A 10,531-nucleotide genomic window follows, 5' to 3' on the forward strand; every position below is an offset into this window, starting at 1 on the left:
CGAGATAGACAACAGACTCGCCAAGGCAAATAGCGCCTTTGGAAGACTAAACAAAAGAGTCTGGAAAAACAACCAACTGAAAAACCTCACAAAGATTATCGTATACAGAGCCGTTGTCATACCCACATTCCTGTTCGGCTCCGAATCATGGGTCCTCTACCGGCATCACCTACAGCTCCTAGAACGCTTCCACCAACGTTGTCTCCGCTCCATCCTCAATATTCATTGGAGTGACTTACTTCATCACCAACATCGAAGTACTCGAGATGGCAGAGGCCGACAGCATCGAATCCACGCTGCTGAAGATCCAACTACGCTGGGTAGGACATGTCTCCAGAATGGAGGACCATCGCCTTCCCAAGATCGTGTTACATGGCGAGCTCTCCACTGGCCACCGAGAGAGAGGTGCACCAAAGAAGAGGTACGAGGACTGCCTAATGAAATCTCTTGGTGCCTGCCACATTGACCACCGCCAGTGGGCTGATATCACCTCAAACCGTGCATCTTGGCGCCTCACAGTTCGGCGGACAGCAACCTCCTTTGAAGAAGACCGCAGAGCCCACCTCACTGACAAAAGACAAAGGAGGAAAACCCAACACCCAAACCCAACCAACCAATTTTCCCTTGCAACCGCTGCAACCGTGTCTGCCTGTCCCTCATCGGACTTGTCAGCCACAAACGAGCCTGCAGCTGACGTGGACATTACCCCTCCATAAATCTTCGACCGCGAAGCCAAGCCAAAGAAGAAAAAGATTCCATGCACCCACCACTCTCTGTGTGAAATGAAAGTAAGAGAAAATGCTGGAAATTTCCAATGGGTCAGGTGGTCTTTGTGGAGATAAAGTCAACATTTCAAGTCTTTGGATTTGTGACAGATTAAGCATTTTGGTATATCATGTTTCCATTGTGTTCTCAATGTTTAAACGTTACATTTTTCTCTCAGGTGTTAATGAGCTCTTGCCCTAAAAGTAGTTGATGGCTGGAAGCTCTGACTTGGCCGTTGTCATATGAACAACTGAATTTTGACTGTGTAAAATGCATCTTCTCTCTCTCTCTCTTTCCCCCCACCCCACCCCCCGAAGTGTCTGTCCAGGAAAGCTTGGAGAGGAAGTTTGGCAAACATGGTGGCACAATACCAGTTGTACCAACAGCAGAATTTCAAGCAAGAATAGCGGTAAGTCTCTTTTAAATCTAATGGGCAGGTGTATTGATCAATTTGTGTTTAATACGGTGGTAAACCAGAACATTAAATTGAAAGTTACACAAAAAAAATTAATCACAATGAGGGAAAATGCAGCACCACTTATTTTGCTTTTTAAAGAAAAATCTGATGCTGCAGATTTTACTTGAAAACAATGGCTCCTCCACTTACGATGGGGTTACGTTCCAGTAAGCCCATCGAAAGTCAAAGAAAGAGTACCGCACCAACCAATTTTTATAATTTAAGTATTGAGACCGTGAGCATGATTGAGTCAGCATCGCGAGAGAGTATGCTGGATGATACTCTTGCGCGCTGCTGCCATCGCCCAGCATTACGAGAGAGTAGCGTACCGCGTATCATAAGCGCGGGAACAGATCGGAATTTTAAATTGAAAGTACGGATTCGAACCATCGCAATTAGGGAAGCATCTATATTCACATTAAAGAGATGTGAAGCTCTGATTTCTGAGGTTGCATTTTGAATTTGGGTGTGGTAGAAAATTATGTTGAAAGCAAAACATTGCAAGTTTATCAGATTTTCACCAATGTAGCCTTGTGTCAGTTTAGAGTTGTGGGATGGAAATGCGATTCAGGGTGGATATCTGCACAAGTGAGGTTGGCCTCGAGGAAGAACTCAGGCCTGAGACATCAGTTATATATCTTAACCTCCTATGGATGCTGTGAGGCCAGTTGAGTTCTTCTAGCATTTCTATGTTCTGGCCTCTGAGGAGCTAGTTTTTTTTAAATTGAGCGCATTAATTCTCATGATTTTTGGCCTTTCTAAACACAATGAACATAAGAACGTAGAACATAAGAAATTGGAACAAGAATAGCCCTTCGAGGATGCTCTGCCATTCAGTGAGATCATGACCATAGGGCCCCTGTTGAGAATGGCTACTCTACACCTTGCTGTACAGGCAATTACATTTACTGATTTAATAATTCCTTCATTGTTGAATATTTGAAATGAATCTGCATGAATTATAATAATCCAGGTATTCATTATCATCTGAAAATTATGGTGAATAATTTTTACATTTGTTTTTCATATGTTACAGCCCAGAATGAGACCATGTGGCCCATTATGCTGCCTCAGAGTGATTCCATTCTACCACTTATTTCCTTTCCACCTATTCTGTCTCCCCCTGCCCATCAATTGCACCTACCTACGCTGGGAATAAAGTACAGTACCCAAATTAACTCCGACTAGCTGCCCTCTTTGGGATGTGGGTGTAAACTTGGAGCAACCTTGGGGTAGCCATGCAGTCACAGGAGAAAGTGCAAACTGCACACAGATGATGCAGGAAGTTGGGTTGCCAGACCACACCTGCTATGCCATTTGGTGCCTGAAGGAGAAGGATCATCAGTGGATTGCTGCGCTGTTAAGCTAAGCGGCTGTTTAGGAGCAGGCGGGCTGATGATGCCGTCAGCCCGTGACCCATCTCCCAACTCATTCCTCTCCCTCCAAGTCAGGGGCAGCAGGAGCTAGCAGCGGGGGCGGCCGGTGCAGGCTGGGATAGCCACTCCAGGCCATTTTGGCCTTCCGGATCACTCTCTGCGGCTCAAAACGTGGCAGAGCAATGGCCCGTCTTCCCTGCCCATAATCCCCCAGGCAACTGGAACTGTTCTGAGAGCCACAGTGTGGATCAAGCTGCCTGGGGGATTATGGGTAAGGAAGACGGCTGTTGCTTTGCCATGTTTTTATGACAGGTGGCGCTATGGCACCATTCACCCAGCCTCTGTTGAATCCGGAGGGGGCTATGAGGCGCCTCTGGATATGAATGGGATGCTGGAGCAGCCTTTTAGGGTTTCTCTCTGAAAGATAAGTTCTTAGTTTTCAAACTGCTCCTGTAACCGGCCTCAAGGTGGATGCCTGACATGAAATGGCCTAATGGGTGTGAGACAAAAAAAACAATAGCATTGGGTGGAGGAAGATGACTCATTCAGGGTGGAGAGGGTCATTAGAAGACAAAAGGTGTCAGTTTGGAATCTGGGAATTAGAAGTAGTGGTATAAACAGACCAGAGAGAACCAAAGGGAGGGGGCTGGGACGAAGAAGGGAAATGCAAAAGAATCTTGATGAGACTGCCCTAAAATGAAGTTAAAACCAAATTGATTTTAGTAGGCATCTAATTTCCCAAAAAATTGTCTTTTCTACCTCCCACTGACCAATTTAAAAATACACTGGTTGGGAGCCTTTCATTTAGAGAAAATGGTGCCGATACTCGTTTTAATGTGAGTATAATGTCTGCTTTTTTAAAAAAAACACAAAATGCTGGAAGCACTCATCAGATCACGCCGCATTGCAGAACGAAATGTGGATGTTTTGGGTCAATGGCCTTTATCAGGTCTGGAGGAGGTTAGAGGTAGAAACAGTGTCTTAATTTAATCTGGCAGACTGCCTATTCCATCAGCTACTTATTTTTCCTTACACTGGCTTCCTTTTTTTTAATAGGGTGCATCTGAGAAGGATATTGTCCACTCTGGTCTTGCATATACCATGGAGCGGTCTGCAAAGGTGTGTACAGGGAAATAACATTGGGCAGTGGGTATATTTATGGTCTCAGTTTTGTATTTGTGATTTTCCCCCCCCTCCCCTATTTGTCGTATGGTTTAGGACTGGAAGTGGCTCAGATTACTGTGATTTCTGCATTAGAATCTAGAATAAATAGGCTTTCACAGCCGGCAACTTCTTGAAGACATTAAAAAAAAGATCTACGAACAAATTTGAACATGGGAGCGCAAAATAAAACTGAGTGGTCGGAGTGAAGTTGGTTGAAAGATGAGAGTTGCTGAAGAGTCTGGGGGTTACTCCTTCAAATTGCACCATCATTTTTTTGCAGCCACATGAATTGGAGGGTCATTATCTTAATTAGAATGGCTCAAAATGTTATAGGTTAAATTGAGGTATTTGGGCATCATGGGCTGGAAGGGCCTGTTTCTGTGTTGTATGTCTTAAAAATTCAATAAAAGAGCAGAACCTGCCCTTGAGTTGAGCCTCTCCCATTTATCACCATCACCCGTTAATCCCTCTAATCTCCCACTTTTTTTATCATCATCTAATTTCCCTTTAAGTGCATCTGAGTGGCCTGAGCCAACAAGGTCCCCATACTCACCAGACTCTAGGAAAAGGCACTCTTTTTGACAATCAATAGTCTCCCTCTCGCCGCATTAAAACGTGTCTCCTCTATTGAAATTTTCAACAATTGAAAATGAATCTTGGATGTTTTCCATCAGCTTTCTCATTAAAAAGAAATGGAGACTCTATCTTTTCCTGAAATATATGAATGTGCATTTCGAGTATAGTCGTGAGAAATAATTTTGCACCTTTCTGCCTCTCTTCATAAAACAGCAATTACTCTCATTGAACACAATTTAATGAAGGCTTGATAAAGTTCCTCATTCTGGGCTTCATTTGCCTTTGGTCTTGCCAATTTACACTTTTATTTATGAAGGCTTGAATATTTACAGTCCCAGATCATGTTTTGGGAGTAGTATATGGCCTAATTTTCCATATCTGAAATCCATAATTCAAAGATGCAAGTCCGATTGTTATGTCAGAACATTTGTACTTTGCACAAGTTGAAATTCATAACTGTTCATATTGCCATTCAGGAAATGTATTAATGTTGACATGCATTTTGTTTTGCAGTCCATTCCTCCTCTTCCCCCCCCCCCCCCAACCTTTTACTTCTATCTTGCTGTAAAATAAGTATTCATCTCATTGAGTAGTTGTTGAGAGTTAGGATTCAAACAGCTCCTCTGATCTAAGAGTTAGCAACAATTTTCTGGCTCAAGTGGTAATAATTATTTTTTTTAAACTTTTTTCATTGGAGCTGTGGCAAGCAGAAGGAATGAGCAGGAAAACAGTGGGGAGTTTCCTTTGACTGGTGGTGTTGCATGCAAGTTATTTTCCTTTTCAGAAATAATGTGAAGAATGTGGCCCAAATAATGCACCTGAAATTCTTGCTCTTTTATGTGTTGCCACACCCTTACTTCTGGCAGTATCCAGGTGTTCTTCAAGGAGGGGTTATCAGGACTTTGATGCACCAACAAAATATTTTTAATCCTTTCTAAAATAGAATGGTATGTTTGACTTGTTACCAGTATGGATCTCATGATTGAGAGGTCACTGATACAGCCAATTCTGGCTGGGTTTAGAAAACTGTCTTGAAGACCCTGTTCTATTGATGTCCTATGCCAAGACTGGCATCAAATATTCATGTCTATCATCTTCTGTGGGGTATGACTACAGCTAGTGAACAATTTTTGTTTAATTTTCACCCGCCAAAATGTACTAGAAATCCTTGGTCAAATGTAAAAGGCCTTATCTTGAATTTGGCTCCTTTGAACATATTTGACTAGAATTTATTTTGGCTGTCATGCCTTTCAAGGTTCAATCTTGTGATTGGGGAGCAGGAAGAATACCAGTCTTTAATCAAATGATCCAATCTGAGGTCTAGAAATGCATACCAAAGACTGGAGTGGGGAAGATTGTGGAAGAGTGTGTACGTTCTAATTTTATTTGATCTTCCTTGCAGCAAATTATGCGCACAGCGATGAAATACAACCTGGGCCTGGATCTGAGAACGGCTGCCTATGTCAATGCGATTGAAAAAGTCTTCAAAGTGTATAACGAAGCTGGTCTGACCTTCACATAGAGTGGACCCTGTCTGTCTTCGTCAAACCTTGCTCCCCCCCCCACCCCTCCCAGCCTGACATATCAAACGTTTGCATACGTCTTTTGTTGCTTTTTTCCCCCATTTTTGCCTTTTTTAAACCATTGGATCGCTAATTCTTCAATAGAAGCTGCCAGAATTGGTTGATAGCTTGTATAATCAATTAATATAACCCAAGTATGATAATTAAGGCTTACAGAAAATCGTCACTGTCTCACACTGCTGGCAAGTGGGAGCCATGTTACAGTTAGTGAAGAAGGATTTTTGTTTTCCTTTCTGGCATCCAACTAGCTAACGAAACCTTCATGAGGTCTCATTACTGATGAGGGAAACCCATTTGTGTTCTGGGAATGCTCTCTTTGTGCAGATAATCCCCTCCCCAAATGGATTTCAATCCATCTTCTGCATTTGATTACTGCAAAGGTCTTGATGGCAATGGTACTGGAGTCCAGAGTGGAACTGAACAATCATGTGCAGCAGTATTTGCACGTGGATTTTTTTTTTTAATTGTGTGACTAATAATTGATATTTAGCCAGCATTATCTTTGCAACACTAGACAACAGAACAATTGATATGACTTCCCTAGGTTTTCAAAGACTAAAATTGGCTGTGTTCCCCTTCCCAACTGTTCACTGGTCCTCCTATCAAGCTTGCCTTTGGAATTTAAATGGTTAGGATTGCACTCCATTATGAAGCCTTGAAGAGCTTGCTTTGGAGATCCCTGAATGAAGAGCAGTGGCGTTTGAGTAAAACGTGAGAGTGCGCAGACGCAGTGAGTGAAGTAAAAATCGCAACGCTGTGGAGAAACTCAGCAGGTCAACCGACATACTTTATACAGCGAAGATACATAACCATCATTTTAGGCTTGAGCCTTTCATCAAGGAATCCAGAGGATAGCTTCTTCAGGGTAGAAACCCCTTGAAGAGATTTCAGAGTTTTACAGTAAAATGGAATAAAACAAAAGTCTGCCGGCCTGTGTTTGAAAACACGATGCTGGAGAAACTCAGCAGATGAAGCAGCATGAAACAAGCTTGATAATGGGCCAAGCCTGAAACTTTGGTTGTGTATCTTTGTTATATGATGTACACTGTTTGACCTTCTGTTTCTCCACCACTGTGTTTTTACTTTAATCATTTTTTAAGGTTGTGTTTTCCTAAATAGGCTAGCAGGAGGAGTGTGTGTTAATCATTGTATCATTTAAATTAAGACTCTGATTAGTTAAAATCCAACTGATTTGCATTTGCAAAATAAGATCAAGTCCCTATAACCAGGTAAAAATCTGATTGATAGCTTCTTCTTTGACAACCAAGAAGGACCTTGAAGTGAAGATGGGAGGGTGTGCGGGGAAGTCATTCCCAGAGTAAATCGTCCTTTATTTTCTCTCTTTCTCGTAGCATTTCCTTCATTTAAATATGCCAGTTTAGTTTATTTTTCATTCACATCTCACTACAGCCACCTTTCCGTTCAGGCAATTTTTCAGTCCAACTTAGCGTCACTGAGCTGGGGCGCCTGGGTCCTTAGCCAAGCAGAGCGTCATCTTCCCTGGTTGTTGAGCTTGGAGGACAGGGTGCAGAAAAGCTAACAAAAGGCAGCAACACCTGAAATCCACCCTCGGTGAGCACCCAAACCTACGATCAAGACGATTACAAAAGTTGTTCTTTTGAACTTTCCATTCAGAGCTGACGACCCAAGATTTTTTTTTGTATTTTAAGTGGGACTTGCCCATACTTTGTTTTCCATTTTCTTATTTAATTTGGAAAAAGTCATGACTCCCTCACCTTGTGTAGCCATTAGAACAGTGAAGGCCTTCGATTCTGTAAGCCCTGTTGGAAGCCAAGTAACCTCGTGTCTTTTTAAGGGAAAAGCACCCTTCAATCTTGCCTTGAGTTGTCTAAATAGATGTGAATGTTTTTTTTTAATCCTCATTAGCTGTACCCAGATATTTGTCCATTAAACCATGCAGACTAAACTTGTCTTCAACTTTGTTACAGAAAAGCAAAGCCATTCTACCTGGCTGACTTTACATAGGAGAGTCCATTGTAGTGGCCTGTATCCCGATTACACAGACAGACAGATCTCTCTCAACTTTGCGACATTGCACTTTTCGCAACGATATATCAGGTTGCTCTGAGCTGCTCGGATCCCCTGTGGTGAAATGCTTGAAAGCTGCAGGACTTTGGCCTCGGTGCCATTTTCTGAGTTCAAGCATGCTTCTTCCATCTCTGATATCCTGGTGAACGTCCAGAATGAAACTGTGGTGTAGGGAACCTGGGAATGTTTCATATTTCTATAGGATTAAGCATGTCAGATTAGCGAGTTTTGCAATTTTGGCCTCGTGGGTGCAAGGAAGTACCAGATGTAATTTATGCACCTTGGGCAAACCTTTTTTTAAAACAGCAGTCTTGTGTTCTTTTCTACATTCTTTGTAATTGCATGAAGGTGAGCTCACAGATTATTAAACTTTGATCTTTCAAGTGTCGATGAGTTATCGCGTTTTAAATGCACGAATCTGCACTTTGTTTTGGAGGTACAGTGCGCAAATGTGCTGGAGAAACTCAGCAGGTTACACAGCATCCGTTAGGAATTAAAGGGGGACCAATGTTTCTGGCCTTCAAAGGTATTTTGAAGCTTGTTAGTACAGTAGAAGTCCAAAAATCCAGATGCCAGAAATCTGGGCTACCTGAGAATCCGGGCTTTTTGAAAACTCTCAAACTTTTTAAATTTAGTGGGCTTTTGTGTGCAGGCATGCATAAGCACCACAGACGAAACAAACAACCACACTGTTGACATGATCTTTCTTTAAAACTGCTTGTTTTGATAAACGAAGCATGCTGTATTTACTAATGAATAAACTAACAAAATGTTCCTGTTTATCTCTTCTTCATTCCTCCTTAAATTTGAATTTTAAAAGTTTTGCCTGAGAATCCCAAAAATCCCTGGATTTTTGGATTTCTACTGTAACGTTCACCAACCAACGTTCTCCATTTTTTATGTTGTCACTTGTCAGACATTTTGGGATTGGCTGTCATCGGTCTTTATTCTTTAAGATGTGTAACTCAGAAGAGTTGTATTCAAGATAACGGTGGGGGTGGGGAGGAGAAGAACTAAGGGCCCTCCTCTGCTGGAGACTGCTGTCGGGAGATTTGCACCGGGGCTGCATACTGCTGGAGACTGGCTTGAAACTGGCTGAAAGGGTACCAGGTTTCTGAAGAGTTCCTGACTGCGTCGGATGTTTGGATCTGGAGTTTGGTTTGTACTGGACTGTGTGGTTGGGGAAGCGCTGGTGACAAATCTACAGGTGTTGGGTGACTGGGGAACTCTCTTTTACCTCTTTCTCTGACTGTAAAAAGTGCTCTAGGCAATTTCTGCCAATGGCGATTCTGCCTTAGAGCAGGCAAAAGCAATTTCATGTAATATGACACTATTTTATTACAATTGCAATAAATTGAAACTTGAACTACATTTGCCTTCAATCAGAAATCTTTCTGAAAACATTTTGAGAATCTCAGAGGATCTTGGAAAACCCACTTCTTGAAATTCAGTGAAGTAAACAAAATTCTGGCCATAATTCCTAATTATTTCTTTTCCTGCTGTCATTAACTTTTATCCTCATTCTGGATATTTTAACAGCATCGGAGCAACTTAGTAACAGCCCAGGATCAGCTTTGAGCATACAGTCTAGTCCCAGCAGCAGCTAGGGCCCATGGTCACAGGACACCAGAACTTCATCTGGAAGAACCACTGTTGTGCTGCCTGCTTAGACCAAATGGTCTGCTTATTTCACTCAACTGTGCACAATATATCAGCATGTCTTTGCAGACATGGACTGATGTCCCAACTTTAAAGTGCAAAAGACATTCTTTGTAGCTGCAAATGATGTTGTCTGGGAGGTGTTACCTAATTGAGTTAGGTTAATAAATCTACAGGTAGCAATTTAATTCCTTTTCTTTAAAACATTGACTGATCTGGTATCCATCTCCCTAACCTATTCTGTACATCAGCCCAGTCGCAGGGACCACTACACTTTGCAGGCTCTGATTCTCCAGCGTGAGTCCAACCTCTCAGAAATCTACAGGTAGCAATTTAATTATTTTTCTTTAAAACATTGACTGATGTGGTATCCATCTCCCTAACCTATTGTGTACATCAGCCCAGTCGCAGGGACCCACTACACTTTGCAGGCTCTGATTCTAATCTCATTCAAAGTCTTTATTGTCTGATCCTGGTTTTTGGTGCTAAAATGGTTAGAATATCACACTGAGCCACAAGCAATCAAATCTGATCTGTTTTCAGTGAATACTTCCAGGCAGTAATCCTGCAGTGTTCATTTGTTCCCCTGTTTTACATGAGTATATCTCAAATACTGCATTTTTTTTCTACTTGTCAATAATAGCTGAGTGTGTTCTCTCTCTACATAGAATGTACAGGTACTCCATGACTTGCGACCTACGCAACTTAAGTCCATCTGCACCTACCACCAAAAAAAAGTTTAAATATAAAGAAAAATTATAAAATTTACCCGGTTTATGTTGTATCTGACAAACTGTAACAGGGATACAGGGCACGCAAGAGCCAAAGGTACATACTTGTTAATTGGCGTCCATGGGATGGGCGTGGGCGGCCATCCTGATTCCAGTGAATGTGCGGAATGA

At 42.1% G+C, this 10,531-nt stretch overlaps 1 protein-coding gene across 1 annotated transcript in view; it reads left to right on the forward strand.

Moving 5' to 3' along the window:
- glud1a (glutamate dehydrogenase 1a) overlaps window positions 1-8,358 on the forward strand; it is a 77,107-nt gene extending 68,749 nt beyond the window's left edge. The window contains exons 11-13 of the mRNA XM_069885737.1: window positions 1,083-1,174; window positions 3,655-3,717; window positions 5,741-8,358. Coding sequence (XP_069741838.1) covers window positions 1,083-1,174; window positions 3,655-3,717; window positions 5,741-5,860 — 275 coding nt within the window. The 3' untranslated portion in view covers window positions 5,861-8,358. The remainder of the gene's footprint in view (window positions 1-1,082; window positions 1,175-3,654; window positions 3,718-5,740) is intronic.
- The last annotated feature ends 2,173 nt before the right edge of the window (window positions 8,359-10,531 follow it).

The sequence above is a fragment of the Narcine bancroftii genome, chromosome 6, assembly GCF_036971445.1.
Source record: "Narcine bancroftii isolate sNarBan1 chromosome 6, sNarBan1.hap1, whole genome shotgun sequence".
NCBI lineage: Eukaryota > Metazoa > Chordata > Chondrichthyes > Torpediniformes > Narcinidae > Narcine > Narcine bancroftii.